The 21,271-nt window shown below is 39.1% G+C and overlaps 1 protein-coding gene across 2 annotated transcripts; it reads left to right on the top strand.

Annotated features, from left to right (window-relative positions):
- The first annotated feature begins 1,050 nt into the window (after positions 1 to 1,050).
- Positions 1,051 to 20,371, top strand: LOC143127392 (uncharacterized). 2 transcript variants are annotated; one of them, XM_076288866.1, is made up of 3 exons: positions 1,051 to 1,156; positions 1,441 to 1,508; positions 17,080 to 20,371. In XM_076288866.1, exons 2-3 carry the CDS (start codon positions 1,498 to 1,500, stop codon positions 18,869 to 18,871), a joined length of 1,803 nt encoding a protein of 600 aa, XP_076144981.1. In that variant the 5' UTR covers positions 1,051 to 1,156; positions 1,441 to 1,497; the 3' UTR covers positions 18,872 to 20,371. The 2 variants fall into 2 exon arrangements, with proteins under 2 accessions (XP_076144981.1, XP_076144982.1); XM_076288867.1 differs by lacking the exons at positions 1,051 to 1,156; positions 1,441 to 1,508 and adding an exon at positions 14,274 to 14,423.
- Positions 20,372 to 21,271: the final 900 nt, after the last annotated feature.

Here is a 21,271-nt window from a genome sequence, read left to right on the forward strand (position 1 = left end):
ACCATCGTTTTTCGTTTTGATCTGTAGCCCCCCCACTGGACTGGACCCCCCGAAAGGAGGGTAGGGCAGACACAGTTCTCTGTGAATATCTTGAGAACTGTAGGGCCTAGGATGACCATTTTTTTCCGTATGTTTGCCTCCAGGGGTCATGTTAACCCATTTCATGTGCACAGATACACACGCACACACATACATTCACAATCATACGTATGACACATACTCACACAGTAGACATATGTACGCATGCATGCACAGGCACATACGCAGGCACACACACAAGCACGCACACACACACACACACACACACACACACACACACACACACATAACATAAACATATACATGCACACATGCACACAATTCAAGAATTTCTCAGAATTATGAACAGGCAAGATGGAGGTGGGGTTGTATACAATGAATTTTACATGTAAAATCTATGAACTAATGAGACCGTTAGAATCATATAAGCCTTTCAGCGTGATTTATTTTTGTGGAAAAAATGTGCTGGACTGGGCGGCGGTCATATTTTGTACCGCTCTGCGGTACATCTAGTTAAAATACTGCCCATGTCTGACCGTGGGTTTTTGCCATCTAAAAATGATGTGTGTCCAACTTCCAAATACATTTTCTCAAATTATTAGGTGCCAAAGGATAAAGGATGCACACAAATAATGTGGATTAGCTGATCCTCTAGCAGCCACAAACACATTCACTTTCATCCACAGTGGTGTACAACTGTCAGAAACAAGTCTGTTGACGTGTAATTCAAATACCCACTAGGCTGGCTCCTTGAATTCCATCATGAACAAAACCATCAGGAAATGGAGGCCCCTTACCATGTTTAATCAAAATGTGAATCAAATCTTTGACATGGGTCCTCCCTCCACATTCATTGGCTCCCGAACATGGACAAAGATAAATATCAACACAGCAATGAAAGAATGCCAGCAGACAAAAAAACTGTCATACCTTCCACTGAGTTGAAAGATAACACTGATAGAAAAATGCTGAATTACCTGATTATGACCCTTAGGAATGTGTTATTTGTGTGTTATAATGAGGAAGTAGTTTTCTTCGAATACATAAGGTTGCATGTTGGTCCTGTCCGGTCATTTTCAAGCTGAGATTCAGTGAGGGACACCAAACTCATCCAAAAGTAAGTTCTAGACATTTCATGTGTTCCATTTCATGTGTTCACCTACACCCATTTAGATTTTCTTGTTTTTCTTCACTTGTTATTGTCCAGTTCCATCTGGGCTTTTCTAAAATATAAAATGAACCCTGTAATATTCAGTTACTGTACTATACAGTTACTGTATATGGTGACCAAATGAAACAAGAAAATGGAACTGAGTGAAGCATAATGCATGCTCAAACTGGAACTGAATAAGTGGCCTTCTGGGTAAAAGAGATGATTTAACATTCTTACTTTGCTTACAGAAAATTGGCAGGAGGCCCCACCACAAACAGTTACATGAAAAATACAAGGAATCAAACATGGCCTACATGTGAGTACTGTTTGATAGATAGATAGATAGATAGATAGATAGATACTTTATTGATCCCCAAGGGGAAATTCAAGAAGTTTACAATGCTTTGTCAGATTCACTCCTAAACTTTACATTCTCATGGAGTCTTCCTACCTAGTTTATGATATGATGTGATATGATATGAAGATCATAGCATGAGGATACCTGGATGTAACTAAAATTATTTTGTGTACACCCAACTACCCATTAAGACAGATATTACAAGTACAGTGTGTAGGATGACTCATCACAATTATTTGTGTAGTGACAGTTGTCCATTTAAAGTTTTAACATCAGTGTAAATATTGAATAGAACCCTGGATATCTTGACATGAACTTGAGAATTTTCAATCAATGTCTGAATATATCGAAAGACATCTGAATTTGTAGGCTAAAACATCAATACTGAATGCAGGGTACCCGCGGAGTCTTAAAAGTATTAAAAAGTATTACATTTAATTTTCCTAAATTAAGGCCTTAAAAAGTATTGAATTTCACCTCAAAGTCTGGAATTTTTTCACGGAGGTCTTAATTTTTCAAATGATCAGTATCTAAGTCTAATATCCTCACGTAGCGTAAATCACAAGGATTAAAGTTCTCCGTCGTACGACGGATTTCCTCAATTTGATTTTAGAAATGTCATATTTGAGATCGATGCAGATCCGGTAAGAGAAAAAAAAGGAGGGGGGGTCTATCACCTTTTCTTTTCCTTTTTTTAAGGCAACTACAAATATTAGGTCCGAAGAATGAATGTGTGTGATGGTAAATGTTTAAAGACCTAATAGTGTTCTTGAGAACTTTCTGTGTCTCAATCAGAGATTGCTCAAGAAGATACGTCAGCCATGAGTTTCGCTTTGTTTATGTTGTAGCTACACGGTTGTCTCATTGGCCTGGGGCGGTTGCTTAAAAAAAAAAGAACACGTCTGGAGGACGGTCTAAAAGTTGGATTACAGTGACACAATCGAGACAGTTGATGAGGTTGCCCAATCCGTTTAACTTTTTTGGATATGCTATTGTGAGCTTTATGTGCGAATTCGGAGGCTGTGTTCTTTCCATGCATCAATGTAAACAATTTCTTACTATCGCGAACTCTTGTCAGGGGAGGTCATTCATTTTGGGTGTCACCTATGACTTGAACAGATAGCCTGCTATGGCACCCGATGTACTATTATTGTTACAGTTTTTAATCAATGCAACTAACATTATGTGTAAAGCGACGCAATATAAACCGTAGCCTATGCCTCCCGTCTGTTATGACATGTACAACAATGTTTTTCCCAATTTCCGACGGAAGGTTTTGACTGAGCGTGTTCAGTTCAGAGCGTGAACAGTTCGCGACATTATTATTTTATGTTACAGTTTTTTCTGAATGCTTAAACACATTTTTTGTAACCATGGCTTTTTTTGCAAAACTCTACACACAAATGGCAAAACCACTCACTGAGTTCGCAAAACTAAAAGCACAAACACTGCTTTGCACTCAGTTTGCAATTTTGTAACACACACTTTGCACAACTGTAGGCACAATGGCTATTATTTACACTATTTTGCCAACTCTCTGGCACACTTTCTCATGTGAAAACTGTTTTAGATAATTAGTTCACTTTGCAATCAGCCTAAGCACTATAAATAAGCCACAGGTAATGTACAATGGGTACAATGGAGTGAGCAGGAAGAGTGAGAAGAGAAAGAAATAGCCCTTTTACAGACAAAAAAACAGTCTACATGTGGGGATATTGTCATGTCAGGCCTGGATACGTCATTCCAGAATATATTTTTCCCGGTGCCTTGGACTATGTGATGTAGACAGAATTTTGAGAGAGACGACCCGATGTAGACTGATTTGTTTTGTCTTAGTGAAATGCTATTTTGTGTTTTGACTTGGAAAAACACACTTGTGTTTGTTTTGATGTGTGTAAATACACTACATGTAATACTTGAAGTTTGGATCCCTGTATGTTTACAGAACTATGACAAAAGTATGACCTCAAACTGACATAGTCTACCTTGTGCACAGAGAAAGCAAAAGCCAGATGTGTTTTTTATTCATACCATCAGTGTGTTGTTGGCACATTGTGTGCTTACTATTGTGATGGCTTGTGTTTACTGTTAGATACAAAATCACCATTTTTACGAAGGTGTGAAGAGTTAAGCAAGGTGTGTTAGCTTTTGCAAGAGAACTACAATGTTTTGCTGATTGGGTGAGAGGTTTTGCCATTTGTGTGTAGAGTTTTGCAAAAAAAGCCATAGTTACAAAAAATGTGCTTAAGCAATCAGAAAAAACTGTAAGTAAGGGGGTCAGTCGTGTTTATGACGTACAGACAGCCTTGTAGCCCATTTTGCGTAGGCCTCACTTTTAACGACAGTAGGTTGTGAGCGTATGTTGACAAAAAATAACCATGCAATTAAAATAGTCAACTTAAAACTTTGAAATTATTAATGTATAGCACAAAACCATAACCAGTAGGCCTACCAGAACCTCGCATATTAGCGTCATGATTTGTGTACGTTTATCTATGGCTGACCGTTTTTGCGCTAAGTAGGCTACGCATGTTCTTTCATAGCGCAACACGACCTGTCCCTCACCATATCGCAACCTCTTGTCAACCTTATACAATCTGTTGCTGAAGACAAAAGCGCCCTCTCCAGATTGTCGTTATCAGATGCGCAGACCTCCTGCATGAGCACACACAGTATTGCTGCTCATTGTAAAACTGAGTTGTCTGTAAAACTCAAAATTACCATGTTTTCATTAAATGCAGATGAGGCAACAAATGGAAATATGAACAGTATCTAGACTGTTCTGATTCATTACTTTGATGAGGAAATGTGAAAAGTCTTGCAAACTTGATTTTATAGATTTTACTTGGTGTTGAATTGCATATTAAGAAAAAAAATCTCCCCTTTAAATACGTTTGGCCTGAAGTAATTAAATAAGAGTTTACAGTTTTTTTCAACTGCTTACACACTAAATCTTTGCTTGTCACACAATTGTCTAAACATGTCCTCCAAACATCATAACCCGACACCAAATCTGCAAAACCATACACTAATTCTCAGTGTTTGACTCAGTTTTCAATTGACTAAAACACATTTTGCAAAACATTACACACAATTTTCTACCTAACACACAAAAATCTAACAGGAAGTAACTTGATTTCGTTCTTCAAACACAACCCATCAAAATGCCACACTAAATCACCAGTGCTTCACTCTTTCTCTTCACATGTGCAAACACTCTTTACTTTACTGAACACCATCCAATCATTGCCTTAGTATAGGTCTATGAATAGATATACTCTCTATATAGGTATGGACCCTTTCAATCTGCTCCTAGAGGATTTCCGGTTGAAATATTCAGAACCAATGCAGATACTTTGAAAATTACAGTTTTCCCCCACACACACACACTTGTCTTTGGAAAAAAAACAAAATCAGTGTTTTCAAAACTCCATGTACATCTGGTGGTCACTGTATTCTTCTTTGCTTTTTTTCTTGTTTGCTGTAAAATACTGTATTCGCAACAGCAAATTATTTGGGAAAAATCACTATTTTTGGTTTCAATATTGCTTGCATTTTTACTGTGTATTTCAACTTCTCTTTGTTGATACCGTAACTTTCACTCTTGTATGGAAATACATATAGAAAGCCTAAGACAGAAGAGCTTTAGGTTTTGAGCAACAGTGTGTACATGATGTATCCAAAATGTCATATTATGACAAAAGTGTTTGTAATGTGAGGCGAATGTTTGCTTTAAAGATGTGTTTTTGACATTTTGAATGTTGTGTGTCATTTTGCTGGAGATTTGAGGCATTTTGCATTTTGTGTGAGCAATTGTGGGTTTTGTGTGTGGAGTTTTGAAAAATAGACACAGAGTTTTGAAAACGTGTGTAAACAATTGTAAAAAACTGTAAGTTAAAGCCTTGCTACAATATTGCTGCAGTAGAAAAGAACAGCAATGGCTAATCAGCAATGGTCAGGGATGGTATTGAAATATTGTTTTGTTCATCAGGAAAACTCAATCTCAATCAAGAACACTCTCAATTCGCCTTATTCACATGGCGGCTAAAACGAGGCTACAGGGTACACAAACCATAGGATTGTTATGTTCTATGCCTTCACCTGTAGGTGGCATTAATTATATAGTAACTTAAGAGTACCCTGTAGCCTCGTTTTGGTGTTTATTTGGTGCTTTACTTTGCTGTTTGCATGTTTTTGTACATTAAAAACCAATAGGTCGCGACCGCAAAAGGGGTGCTATCTCTATAGGTAGATATGAACAACGTATGACTTATGGCCTGAAAAAAGTTTTTTTTTTTTCACTTTAATCCCTGAAATCAACTAGGTTCTATTCTGTGTAAATTTGTCCATGAAGCAGGACATTCAGTCACGTTACTACCACGACAAATCTTTGCGTTGCCACTGCACTGCTGTCATGTTCATCTTGGCATGTTCAAACACTTGTAAATAGTAATTATTTGAGGTTTAATCTTACCTTTAAATATTATTTATTCTATCCGAATGGGTGCGATGTAGGTATTAAATGTTATCTGAAGTGGTATTAAAAAGGTCTTAAAAAGTCTTAAATTTAGGTCTGACAATTCTGGGGGTACCCTGTGAATGGATCCCTATATTGAACGGAACTTAAGAATATTGAATGAAAGTCTGTATACTGGGTAAAATTACCATCAATTAATCATCAAGATGAAGCCATCATAGTTGTTGTCACTATAGATCTCTTCTCCTCCTCAAGACTTTTTATTCATTGTGGGTAGGTCAGGTCTAAATCACCAGATAGCAACATAAGTCATAGGCCCTATCCATGAAATTATCCATGTGCAGAATTACATGCCATGTATGCTTAAGTGAGATGTCTTCTTTTCCTCTGTCTGTCTCAAATGCACAGTTAACTGGATACAAAAATATCCCATTATAGGCGACAAAACTTATCCACACAATAAATTAAACTGTTGTTTTGAATTATACAGATGATAGCCTAAATGACACTTCTATTTCATAAAACACCTGATGTAAGCAAACACCTGGTAACGCTCCTGCTGCTCTGCTCACTCTTTGATTAAAAAAGTATATAAGTATATACTCTATGCAGGGGTGTCAAACATACGGCCCGCGGGCCGGATGCGGCCCGCTAGATGGTTTAATCCGGCCCAGACTTGTAGAGAATACATTTCTGACGATGTCAAAAAAAAAAAAATCTCTAGCCCATTCCTGTGAGGAGTTATGAATTTTCAAAGAAATAACCGAAATGCTCAATTCAGCCGCTAGGCGCTGCCAAAAAACAAAAAAAAAGTTCGGAGTTGACTGGTCCTGTGCTGTCAGTTTGGCTACATTGTCGGGAGAAAAGCAGGCGTTGCGACAAAATTCAGAGACAAAGTGCAGCCTGCAAACGGAGGACAAGATGTTTGGGCATTTTATTGTATTTTGCACCAGGAAGTGTTGTGTTGTAAAACACTAAACTTGGATCATGGTAAAGTGTGGTTGTGCAAACTGTAAATTTAATCAGGTCGCGAGGTCTGACTCACCGTCAGTTTGACTGTTTTCTTAGTGATAATGGCATTCTGTCTGGCTTACCATACCACGCTGTAGTACGGTGGTTAAGCCGAGGTGCCGTACTCAAGCGTTTCTTTGAACTACGAGAGGAAATTGGACAGTTCTTGGAGAAAAAAGGCAGACCAGTAGCAATTTAAATGCCCGGAATGGGTGCAGGATCTGGCCTTTATGGTGGATAGCCTATTACACAGCACCACCACCTAGCCTACACAATTATTTGATCTGATGTAACCTAATCGTATCAGTTGATCGTATTGCTCATGCACTGCTAACTTATGTTTGTTAAATTCATTTTATTTTTCATACATTTGCATATTTACATTTTTAAGGCAGGATGTTAACTTTCTTCATAGCTCCCACTTGAGTTTAGTGTGGTGAGTTGGTTCAGGTGGTCAGATGTAAAAATTTAGGGCTATCCACTCAACTATAAAAATAAACCAGTTGTTTATGAGAGTGAAATGCATTTTATTTCAATTTCATTGGCCTCTCTGGATAAATGTGTAATAATCTAATATATCCCTTGTGATTATGTAGGCTACAAATGTAGGCTGAAGGGTAAAGCATAGCCTACTGAAAAAAACTAAGCTGTGGATGTTTTGGATGTTTTGCAATTATTTCACTGGTCCGGCCCACTTGAGATCAGATGGGCTGTATGTGGCCCCTGAACCAAAATGAGTTTGACACCCCTGCTCTATAGTATAGTATAGTATAGTATAGTATAGTATAGTATAGTATAGTATATATACTCTTTTGATCCCGTGAGGGAAATTTGATCTCTGCATTTATCCCAATCCGTGAATTAGTGAAACACACTCAGCACACAGTGAACACACAGTGAGGTGAAGCACACACTAATCCCGGCGCAGTGAGCTGCCTGCAACAACAGCGGCGCTCGGGGAGCAGTGAGGGGTTAGGTGCCTTGCTCAAGGGCACTTCAGCCGTGCCTTCTGGTCGGGGTTCAAACCGGCAACCCTCCAGTTACAAGTCCGAAGCGCTAACCAATAGGCCATGGCTGCCCCTTTACTGCAAGTTATTTCCACGCATGTTACTACCATACACCACAGGCTTTTGCAATGGGCTATTACCTGTAGACTATTAATGTATAATTAGTCTATATCATAATAGTATGCAGCCAAAATCCTCCCTCTTCCTATTAATTTGCAATTGTGTTGTATGAGTGTTTTCTCTAGCCTGTACCTTTTGTTCAGATTACAGCAGCAAAACCTTTTTGATGGGATAAGATAATATAAGCAAATACTTTACTCAAGTTCAGTCTAAGAGAGGTAAAACATGTGGAGGATAGGCATGTGCACGCAAGCCACAACAAACATCATGTGGTCCCGTTTTGAGACACATAATTAACCAGTTCGGGTTTATCTATCTAGATAATCAAGTGTATACTCCTTCCCAAAAGATGCACCACCATGTCAGACAGGTTTTTGTTAAAGATCAAGAAAAGGATACGAAAGGATAGTGGATAAAATATCCTCCCAGAAACAGTGGCGCCCCCAGAACATTTTAATAGGGGTGGCCAGGGGTAGCCACATCTTGGGGTGACACAATAATAGAAAAAAATGTTTTTACAATACAGAGCAGTAAAAAAACGGCCAATGTAGTATGTTGTTTACCACTTCACTTTGGTTTCTCATTTATGGTTAATCTAATGGTACTATGCATGGAACAGTTAACCTTGGGAGTTCTACAGCACTCAAGCAGTCTTGTTCTAATATATTATGTATCTGTTCATATTTAAAAAGGCCAATTACTAGTGATGGGGACGAGACCGCCTATGCCGAGTCCGAGACAAGACCGAGTCTTTGAAGGGTCGAGACCGAGTCAAGACCGAGTCCGTTGGTTTTCAAATACAGTCGAGTCCGAGTCAAGACCGAGTCTTTGAGGAAGCAAGTCCGAGTCGAGACCGAGTCGAGACCAAGACCATAAAAACATGTCAGTTTTCATATTCATGATTTAAAATCACCCCAATTAATAATCAACAGTTAGGCCCAGGCTTGGAATTTCACCATTTTAGGGGAAAGGCCACTTGGCCTTCAGTTGGGCATATTTGGTGGGGGGCACAAAGGCCACATGTCAGGGCACCAAGGCCAAAGTTAACTATACAGTAGTAGGCTATAAAAATAATCAAAGTTGTATTTAGCCTATTCACAGCAGTAGACCTGAATCACTGTATGAAACATTACAAAAACATGAAACATGACATATTACATAGAACTGTAAATCATCTGATCATCTAATATTTAGATGTCTAGGCTATATTTAATATTTATATTTATTTTATATTTGGCCTGTTATGGAATCATGTATTGAACAATTTAAGCACAGCTCAGCTTTAAGAAACTGATGCAACCTAGATGCATGCTTAGCATTTTTTGATCATTAAGACTCCTTTCACAAACTCTTACTCAGCTGTATATCCTCTGATTTTATTATTTACCTATATCTAGGCAATATTTGTAACATTTATTTTGTATTTGGCCTGTTATGAAATCATGAAGAACGATTTTAAACACATTTTGAAACCTAAAGACCAAAGTTGAAGACATGAATGTAGACCTTGCTGCAGATTACATTTTTAATTTAACCGGAATACTCTGGAACGGCTTACTGTAGGCCTACAGGGGACTGCTTTACACCTTTGTGTTCGGTAAGGTCTGCTGTTTATTCTGATATATGGTTTGTCATGTGTTGAACGAAGGGTTCGTGAAGTATTCCACCGAGATGAATGGGTAGGGAGATGGGTGTAGCACCTTATGTAGACGTTATGATTAAATGTAATTATATTATTTACTTTTCTCGCGAACCGTTCACCACAGCAATTAGCGGCTAACATTGTTTAAAAGCTGAGAAAAAGCTCTTTCATGTGATGTGATACATGTGCCTGTTTGACGAGTAGGCTTAGCGATTGCGAGTATTTCAACTGAGAAGAATAGGTGAATTTGGACGCACTTTCTGTCTTGCCATGCGCTGTCATTTTCTCCACTGTGTAAGACTGAATTAGTTTGCGCTGTGATGCTAAGATTATTTTGACAGGCTATAGGCTAAATAAAAATTATTCGCTATTAAACAGACGCAAAGCAGAATATTGAAAGAAGGGGGCACCAAGGCCAAAGACCGGACTCGAGTACTACATCACTGCCAATTACTTTCCACTTAGCTTTATTCTGCACAAACAAAGCATAGACCATGTATAAAAATGAATAAACAAAAATAAAAAAGGCTTACTTTTGTAAGCCTACTGTCACGTTTGCACCAGGTTCTCAACCGGCCACGCCCCCTCTGAACTCTCCCCCCACTCACATTCACCACTTTAACATATAGACAATGTACATTTTAATGCTGCCTACTCTGTCCACCTTTGTTGTACATAGGACCCTGACATAAAAACAGAGAGTTTCTGTAACAGAGCTCCAGGAAGGCATTTCACACTGTCAACCAAAACCAAATTGTTACCGCTCATGACAGAAGCCCCATCATATGCCTGTCCAACTAAATGTCTTCTGTAGTCAAGGCCATGCCTCTGCATGATCTGTATTATTGTCTGCATCATCCAGAAACTCTGCAGCTTCAAAGGTGAAGAAACATTCTAATACAGAGCCATTGTGATAATATCTAATTACAATGGACATCTGTTCCTTTTTACTGATGTCTTTGGTCTCATCAATCATAATGCTAAGCCTCACCAATTATGGAGGTACACACCATTTCAGCCAGGCAATCAAAAATCTCATTTTGTGTTCCATGCCCAAGGTATTTTGCATTTCTTTGGCTAGTCATCTTCTTCTTCTATGTTATCATGCTTGGCAAGTAACTCCATAATAGAGAGACAATTCCTTTTATTCTGATCTGTTACTTTATGTGCTCTCTGTACTATGTTTTGTGTTGGTGTGAGAAGCAGGATTATATCTTGTCTTTACTAATTTGAGAACAATTGCTTTTTCCCAACTTTTCATAGTCTTTCCATGCTAACATCGCATTAGTATGTGATTCAGATTTTGCATGGCTAGCAAATCCCCCATCTCTGAATGTTGCTCTCTTCCTGAATCCTTCTGATGTAAATGCTGAATTGCTGAAGAGGGTAGAATGAAGTGTCGGCAGACATAGCATAAGGCAGCATCTTTAGTCTGAGAGTATTCCAGCCATTTATGAGCAGTGTTGGGCAAGTTACTTCAAAATCATAATGTATTATGTATTACTTATTACTGTCTTTTAAAAGTAATTTGTTATATTATAATATTACTGTCTCTGAATTGTAAGGCATTACACTACTATTGCATTACTTTTAAGTTACTTTCACCAAAATATCTAGAAATATGGATTTGCCATTCTAAATGCAGTTTATTACGCTCAATGCAGCTTGCTCTTCCAATGGAGGGAGATGTGGTTTAGCATAATGAGTGAGCTAGGCTTAAGGCTAACAACAGTAGAATGCAATAGGCGCAGTGCTCATGATGCAATACAAGGAACAATCATAGTCAGAATTTTGTTAAAAACCGACAAAAGGTCAAAGTCTGCTTGTTGTGATAGAAATACTGTAACTTTAAGGCCTAGGCCTACTCATTAAAATCAATAGAGAGCCTACTATATTGTAAATCAAAGCTTAAAGGAACCGTATGTAAGATTGTGGCCAAAACTGGTACTACAATCACTTTCAAATTACTGTAGAGCGGTGTATCCCCTTCCCCTCCCCTCTGACTGGCAGAGTTGGCAACCGGATGACGAAACACTACTGACTTTGTGATTAGTAGATAGGTGGAGGGTGGCGCATTAGGCCAAAACACAACATGACAACATCAACATCAGTTGAGGGCTGCAACTTCACTTTTTAAATGACAATATCCTGGCCAGACTACTGTTGTCAGTGATATAAGTATTTGAAATGAACATGATATCTTAATGTCTAGTGACATATCAGGGCAATTTTATGATTAATTGAAATACATTTTTTACATACGGTTCCTTTAATAAAGACATGTCAAGATGGTGGCCTGCTGGCCATTTTGGTGCCCTAAGTGAGTGGCTTTGAGTGAGTGGCATTTAAATGATAACTCAAACACTCAAACACCTGTGTGTTTTTAAACATTAATTTCTGAAGAAATTATGTTTTACCTATAAATGGTGCACTGTCACTTTAAGAGCATTGATCTTTACGTTGTCATAATGCCCTTTTGCCAGCTCTTGTTTACAAGCCTTATTTGTTTGAGTTACATTGATAGCACAATATTAACAATAATATGCACAATGTTAAGTTGTTTGAAGCAACCTTCATTGCTTTGGAAATGGAAGTATGCAATGACATGTTGCTTCACATTTCGTTTTGCGAATACAAGTGAATTATGAGCCTGGTATCCACCTAGCTATCTGAATGGAATGCGTTTCAGTCGACTCAGCATATCATGTGCTTCATGTAGCCTAAATGCTTGGAAAATGAATGATTGAAGACCCACCAATTCTAGTACTAGGTGGTGATTGAGAGAACCCAAAAGGTATCAAACTTGCATGTAACATCGTGTTAGTGCATTTTGACATTGTAAACGTTATTGATGAAGAGTGAAACGCAGTTTGCAATAAAGCTACTATTCATTGGTTACATTTGGGTGCCCCCTCTGTCCTTTGGTGCCCAATGCAAAGTGCGTGATGCGCGTGGTGGGAGCGGTGGCACTGCCAGGCTACACAATCTTTTTCTGCATTTCTATCCCATTATTCTCTTCAATTCAAGTTCACAGCACAAAGCTGACATGCACAACAGCATAGTTTGTGTTTTATCAAGAATCAAAAAGATTAGCGTGGCACTACTTTAGATGTTTCATTAATTTACTTGTGCTATTTCGCGAGGCATAGAGAGATCTTTCGGTTTCGCACACAAAGTGCACTAACTATTATGTTCTTCATAGCCTTGTCTCTGACAAGCTGAAAATAATGAGCGTAGGCTTATGTCCATCCCGCAAATAGAGTCCGCCTGCGAGTCTGCTGCAGCAGTCATATTCAACCAGTATCAGGAGATAACGTTCTACTATTTTGCGCTGATTTTTTCTCCTCTGTTGTTCTCCATGGTGTTTGCGAATATGTATCAAAACAAAACACCACTTAATTTCGGGTTAAATGCATTGTAACACGCGTTACTGAAGTTTGTACCGAGTAAAATATTACCCAATTTATTTTTGTAATGCCTTACATTACCACGTTACCGCAAACAGCAATATATATGAATATATCATAAGTCATAATACAGTGTAGACATGCTATAACAATACAATACAATACATGTATCAATATATAATATTGTTGTCCCTAGCATCCATTTTCTTATAAAGGATACACAGTTTTGTAGTGTGTTCTGCCCCTGTTCTGACATGATCCCCTGGCTTGCTCTGGCTGAGTTAGGTGGTCATCTTTGAGTGCTTTCTCATCCTCAGCATCATAAAATCTATGCGGCTCCCTTGTCTTCTGCATCTCCCTTGTTCCAACTTTTCTTTTTTTTTTTTTTTAAAAAAAAGAAGAAATATCCAGTGAATTTCTCTTCCATCATCTGCAAATTGACACATCACAGTGTGACTAGTGGTAACCTATGCTAACTTTTCTGCTTAGCATTGCTAACATTCATTTTACAGGGTTGCCATGGGTCATGGAATTTCTGGAATATCATGGAATTTTGGAAAGTCTATTCCAGATATGGAAAGTCAGGGAATTGTATTATTTTGGGGGCAAAGTCATGGAATATCAGGGAATTTTGTTGTAGCAATTCTACTACATTAATACACATATTTCCAGAATTGGTGTATATCTGGTTATAAGCTTAAAAAGTACACTACGCGGCTGCTTTGAAATCACTGGTCGGTATATTGTACCATTCATTATGGAATTTTGCATTTGAATTAAAGGAACCACCGCCACCGTTTTATGAAATTGGGTTATTCACCATCTGCCCAAGAGTTAGATAAGTGAGCAAAAGCCAATTGAAATCAGTCGTGAAGCTGCCAAACAGGAAGTAAGGTCATATCTCAGCAAAAACCTTAACATATCAAAACAAAACTTGGTACATGGACTCGGGACTTCAACATGAGGACACATATGAAATGTTGTGCCCTTTGACCTCTAGGGTGTGCTGCAACTAGCAAAAGTGTGTTTTGCCGTTTCAGACATGTGTAACCTTTGACTTGTATGCCCAATGTTGAAAAATGAGGTACCGTTGGAATCCTTGGATCAAGTTGAGTTCAATGCACAATTCACTGCCTGGTCCTGTTGATGAACCGCACCTGAGCAAGCACACTTTGAAGTTCCTCGGAAAGGAAATAAATAAAACCCCTGGTAATAATTAATTTACCCCACGTCTCTACGTAAAACTAATCTCGTCCAAACTGGGTTTAAAGGAACACTCCACTGTTTTATGAAATTGGGTTATTCACCATCTTTTCTAGAGTAAGAAAGGTGAGCAAAAGCATTTTTGGGCCCTATCATGACAGTCTAAACTGCATGGTTACTGACGAATAGTTTAAATAAATTTCGGGGTTTGTCCTAAAGTTCGGGAAAAGCTATGTCAAGGTGAAATGGGTGAGAGCTCACTGGTAATTGGTGAAATGAATTTTTATAAACCAGTGCAAGTGCAGTGACAGTGCAGTGACAGTGATCAGCAACCGGCAGGGATAAATAGATACTCCTATCTACAATCTTTGGATGGCGCGGCAGCAGGTGCTGCATTTTATTTTATTTCATGTCATAAATTGTCATATCCTCCTGGGAACCAAGAAAAAAAGTGTCCAACAATTTCTTTTTTTTTGTGTGATTTCCTTTTTATTTAGGATTAAAAAACATCTTACAATTTTTATTTTTTAAAATGTATTTTTATTTTAAATTGTATAGCATGTCCCCTGTGGTGGACAAAAGGACCGTTTTACTATGAAAATGTAGCCATGAAAATAGACAAAAATGGACAAATTATGCTTTTAGTGGTATTAAATTAAGGGTAAACTTAACCAAATATAAGGGAAATTTTTATTTATCCTTCTAGACTACTTTATTTGCCTTTTTGGACAGTTGTATTTCTTTTTTCTGGATTGATCATTTCATTTTCATGTTTTTCTTTCATCTGCGATAATTAATTTTTTAGTCTTACTCTTCCTCGCTATCTTCTTGAGGCACAGGTTCATAGTCCTCATCTCTGTTTCACTCACTCATCACCTAAGAGCTCCAAATCTGACCCCCCCTCATTCATCCTATACAAATGATCTCCTAAATTTCACAAAAAATCTAAATATTTTGGTCCTGGTGTCCATTATAATGGACATTCATAAAGTCACTATTATTTCAAAATGTAAATAACTTAACTTCTTTCAAAATGAATCATATGATTCCTGACATTTTCATTAACAATACCATATATTGCCATCATAATGAATGCTTAATAAGAAGACACTATTTGACTTATCTCTCCTCCTTCCATGAAATGTGCTTGTTTTGATGTCAACCATTTTTGAGAACCAGGAAGAGGAGGTTCCCAGCAACCCAGCCAATCACATGATATATCATTAGAAAGCCCAGGATGTCCTCTTTAAAAGACCACAGTAATTGATAGAATAGCTCAAAGGGGTAAAGGGGTATGCTTCTAGAACTTATGTCCACTACACAGGACATAGGTCTATGGATTGGTTCTCAGGAGGATATTGCCATTTCATGTCATATTGTTTATTTAGACATTATGCAATTGAATTAAAAGTATTACCCACTGAAAAATGTATATCCAGTAGGGGTGGCCACTGGAATGTCCAGAGTTCATAGCGGGGTGGCTGCAGTCACGCCTGACCACCCCATGGGGGCCCCCCAGCCCACAGAATGGGACAACCTTGGCATTTGCTGTAATTTTCTAGAGCATGGGTTCCCAAACTCCATCAATGTGGGCCTCCCCTCTGAAAACAGTGACACCTCCGCGCCCCAACAATAATTTTCAAATAATGATATTCACTTCAGTTAAGCCACTTAAATCGGTGCTATACTATGCTATGCAATGCAATGAGTTTTCATCATATTTTCGACATTTGGCTTTGTTGCCCATATCAGGCTCGGGCCGTGCAGCGATTGTGACAAATCTGTCCATTTTAAATTAGCTATCGGAACGTCACATATTACAGTCACGTATGTCCAACCTCTTACGTGTATCTGTCACTTAATATTCATTTCTATAAACCAAGGCGGCGGATTCCTAAAGAAACGCAAGCACCCACACCATAAGTTTATCTAAATTAGCTATGTACCAAAAAATACATTTTACCGTGACTCAAAGAGCTGTAAACAGTGTGCGTGTACAAATCAAGCTCCAAGCTGCAAGTTACCGTTCACTGGTAACTTGCAGCTAGCTCGGCTGGCGGCACTGTTGCTAAATTACGTTATGAAGTTTGGCACAATACATTCTCAAGGGATCAATAATACTTCCACTATCCCAAAGATTTAGTATACATCTCGTCTATGATTTATTTCGATTTTATAATGTTGACAATTACATAATCATTGAAAAAAAAACATAGATAGTTCTAACATGAAATAAACGTTTTTCCTTCTTTTTTGAATCAACCTTCCGCGCCTCCCCTCAAATCATTTGGCGCCCCCCAGAGGAGGCGCGCCTCACAGTTTGGGAACCTCTGTTCTAGAGCGTATCCATAATTGAAAAGGCATGTCTCACCAACGGCATAAGATATCAGGCTCATGGACATGACATGGACTGATTCACTAAAAAAAAGCTAACTTATTGTCAAAGCAGTTTGAACTGATATGGACCCATAGAAGAATATTATAATTTGAAATTCCATCATTGCACTGCCTTGACTCCAGATTTCATTCAACATTCTCAACATCAAATCAATATGTATGATATTATGTTCATCAAATGATAATTTGTTGTCATTTAGCATTTTTGTGCATGTGACTTAAACATTTTTGTTAACCTCAAGTGGATATATTCTTGCCTCTTCAGAACAAGTGGTACATCATCCCCATTGCGATTCTTGGTGCAAAAGAAAATTCAGATCAGACTTGGACCCCCAATAGCCTACCGACTGCCAACAGAGAAGAGATACCTGGATGAGAATCCAATGGTCCAAAGATGGACATTTGGCGAGAGAGACCTGAGGAAAATGAACAAAACTATTCTGCTGGTGGGGGAGACTGGCACAGGGAAAACCAGCATCATCAACACTTTGGTCAACTACCTCCTGGGCATAAAGTGGGAGGATAAAGTCTGGTTTGATATCACAGAGGAGGTAGAGGTGAAACTGTCTGAAACCAAAACAACCAACATTACTGTTTACGAGGTCTTTGTGGAGGAGAACCCCATCTGCCTGACCATTATCGACACACCTGGGTATGGTTATACGAGAGGGATGGAGTATGACCGACTGATAGCCGAGAATCTGAACAAGCTGTTCAGATCTGAGGATGAGGTCCGCGGCATCGATGCCATTGGACTTGTGGTGAGGTCCACTCAGAACCGACTCACAGCCTCTCAGCGCTACATCTTTGACGCAATTCTGTCACTGTTCGGGAAAGACTTGGAGAAAAGCATAGTGCTTTTTGTCACACATTCAGATGGGAAGTCCCCCAAAAATGTACTTGCTGCCATTTCTGAAGGGAATATTCTGTGTGCCAAAAACCAACAGAACCAACCTGAGCACTTCTTGTTTGACAACTGCCAACCTGATTTGGACAAGGATTTTGAAAGCCTTCACAAATCAGCCTGGAACATGGGCATGCAGAGTGTTGAAAAATTATTCAACTTTTTGAAGACAACTGACAAGAAGAATTTGCGGTCCACAAGGGGTGTTCTGAGAGAACGCAAGCAGCTAGAGATTTGCATCGGCAACCTTGAAGAGCGGATCAATGCCATTAACCTTAAGGAATGTGAAATGGCACAAATCGATGCAGCCATGGAACAAAACCGTCAAGATCTAGAAACATGCGAGAAGTTACAATTTGAAGTTGATGAGCCATACAAAGAGAAGGTCGACACTGGGTCAAATCCAAAGAAATCAAAAAAAGTAACCTCATGCGATACGTGCCAGGAAAATTGCCACTTCCCAAGTTGTTCGGAAAAGCTAAAATCGTGCAAAGCCATGAAGAAAAAGTACTGCACTGTGTGTACTGGCAAGTGCCACTACTCTAAGCACACAAAGGAGGCTAAGATGTACATCCAGAAGACAAGGAAGGTGATGAAAATCAATGAAGAGCTCAAAACAAAGTACGAGGAGGAATATCAGGAGAAAGTGGAGCTGAAGAACCAAGTCGAAAGCGAGCTCGATGCCCTGCAAGAGGAGAAGGCACAGCTGATGGAGGAGGCCTACCAGAGCATCCTCACCCTGGAGAGGATCGCCCTCAAGAGCGACTCCCTCTCCACACTGCTCCATTTGGACTTCATTATCGACATCCTGAAGGAAGCCGGAAACTCAGAGAAAGTCCAGTCGCTACAGGAGCTGAAGACCACTGAGGAGGCCAACGACGCTGCCATGGTCTACTTAAGGGTAGGCCTTGGAAGGACAGAGAGAAGTAGCCAAGTTACCAACCAGGTGGCCAACCATGACACAAATGCCCCAGAGACAAAACAGCAAGAGCAAGACAAGACTGGGATTTATGAGGCGCTGACCCAAATGAAGGCAAAACCTTTTGAGACCATCACAGCAGGTAAAATGAAAGCCTTTGGGACCCTCACCCAAAGCAAACTCGACAAGATTATGGCAAGGATGGACCAAGAACAACAAAAGTCCTTTAAATAACAATGCAATGCAATGCAAACTGAATTGTAATTTGTACAATTTACATCAGATAGACATAAAATTGCAAACCCTGAGTCACAGAGAGTGGTCATGAAGAGCTGTTTCTGTTTTTCATTTCCTTCCATGTTGTCCTAATGTTTTGAAACAGCTAGAGCTACTTGAGGCTTACTTATCTATGATATTTTTCACATTCTAATGACACAGAGAGATGATTCACCATGATATTTTATACAGAATAGACAAGTAGAAATGGAATGTGGACTGTATAACTGATCCTTTCTATTAAACACAGATTTCATGTGGATGAAGTGCACATAGACATTCATTTCATTTATTTGGATTATGAAAAGAGTATGAAAATCTTAATCACACTGCCTAAAACCTCATTTGTTACATTTGGTATGCCAAGGAATGATGCATAATAAGTATATTCTATGTGCATCTGGCTAGTCACTAGTCACAAGCCTGCTTGTGCTCGAAACTGTACTCATTGGTTGAACACTTGGCTCATTTAGATCACTATGAGAGACTGGCTCTTCAGGGGCATGAATGGAGAATGGCCCAGAGGGAAATGCAGTAAAAGGAAAATCAGCTTGTTTGTTATCTTTCCATCTCTAACGCATTGGTTCTCAATACCAATTTATACCAGTTTTTTTTTGGCCTTTTTATGCCTTTAATGATAGTGACAGTGGAGAGTGACAGGAAGCGAATGGGAGAGAGAGCAGGGGTGGGATCCGGAAAGGACCACGGGGCCGGAATCGAACCCGGGTCGCCGGCGTACGGTGCAGGTGCCCCAGCCAGTTGCGCCACAGCTGGGGCCTATTTATACCAGTTTTTGCCAGAAATTGCACAGCGCCTGCTTCAGAGGGCACTGTTTTCACCTAGTTAGGCCTATAATCAAATGACCTTGACCTCTTTGGAAAGCTGAGACACTGTAGTTTCTTTAAAAACAATCAGAATAACCATGTGATGTACTAACACAGAACTACAGAGGCTAGAATATAGTTTTTTTTTTACAAACATCTCTGAACTGACCACATTTTAGTCCTCTAGGTCACTTGATATGACTTAGAAACACAACTGAGCCCTAGCACCAGATCATGTGAAGCTGTGTGCAAAAATAGATCAATATAGAATGAAAATATGTGTACTTTAGACCATTATTTGCCAAGGTATGCTCATGTGTTTTGTAAAATGCCCTATGGAAACTCCCTATAGGACTTTTGGATTGCATACTGACAGTCAAATGCTTACTGCATACTGTATGAACCCCTTTGTGTAGAAGCATAATCTTGGTCTCAAATGAAAGGTAACACTCTGAAGTTTGAAGACTATTTGGATTGTATGTCAGGTTTTCTGATATAGAATGACTACACAAAATATGGAATAATCACAAAAAGGTCTCTATTTTTGCATTTACTTTGTTGGTTCAATGGGTGTGTGTATAAGATGGACTATACATCTACAAAAGTAATTAAATAAAACAACATGAAGATTCAATTTCTATGGTTTCCTGTGAATATTTCAAGACCCAATATGCTGCATCTACTCATTGCTAAGGGATAACTGCAGATAGAAATTAGGAAAGCACCAAGGGGGAGGGGGAGGGGGGCATTTTTTAATAAATTGAATTGAGATAGTAAGATTAATGTCACAATGTAAAGCACTATACAGATTGTACATGACAAAGGTTGTTATGTATGGATTCCCAAGAGTCCAAGCGTTCAAATGGTGTATACCATTACTATGCTACATAGCAATATGGTGGATATGATTTAGAATGTTGGGGGCAGGTGGGTAACCGTCCCGCTGGTGGGACACTGAGGGCGGAGTGGCTAATTTATTTATCTTAACATCTCACTGGCCACAGGAAAAGCTGTTAAGCAACCTAACTGGACCACTTTCAACAACCAGGTGTTGTTTAATAAAAAATAAACAATCAGTTAACTTCTCACCCGAAATCTCTGCAGTCCAAACTCCCAAAATGTTCTTCAGGTCCTGGACAAACCCCCCATTTATGTTACAATCATTGCTGGAACCACAGCATGAAGAGGAAGAAGGAGAACAGAGTTAACTAATGTATTTATTTGAGTAATCAATGTGTGTGTGTGTGTGTGTGTGTGTGTGCGTGTGCGTGTGTGTGCGTCAGTATTTGAAAAGAAAGAGATGGTGGTGGCCAGTGACCTAAATGGTTCTGTAAAATAAAGACAGTAAAACCCCTGAAGTACAGGTAGCCTATCCATACACTGTACCACACTACATTATGAACACCACTACTGACTGCTTGACTACACAGAGCCTGGGTACAAGGGGTCACACGTCCACACATATGTTGATTCAATTTATTTCAATTGAGAAAAGTTTCTGATGTTCTGATGCATTTCATAAACAAGGCCCAAA

The sequence above is a fragment of the Alosa pseudoharengus genome, unplaced genomic scaffold, assembly GCF_046254945.1.
Source record: "Alosa pseudoharengus isolate Yale_2024_CS ecotype anadromous, Long Island Sound unplaced genomic scaffold, YU_APseudo_1.1 YU_APseudo_1.1_scf_17, whole genome shotgun sequence".
Taxonomy (NCBI): domain Eukaryota; kingdom Metazoa; phylum Chordata; class Actinopteri; order Clupeiformes; family Clupeidae; genus Alosa; species Alosa pseudoharengus.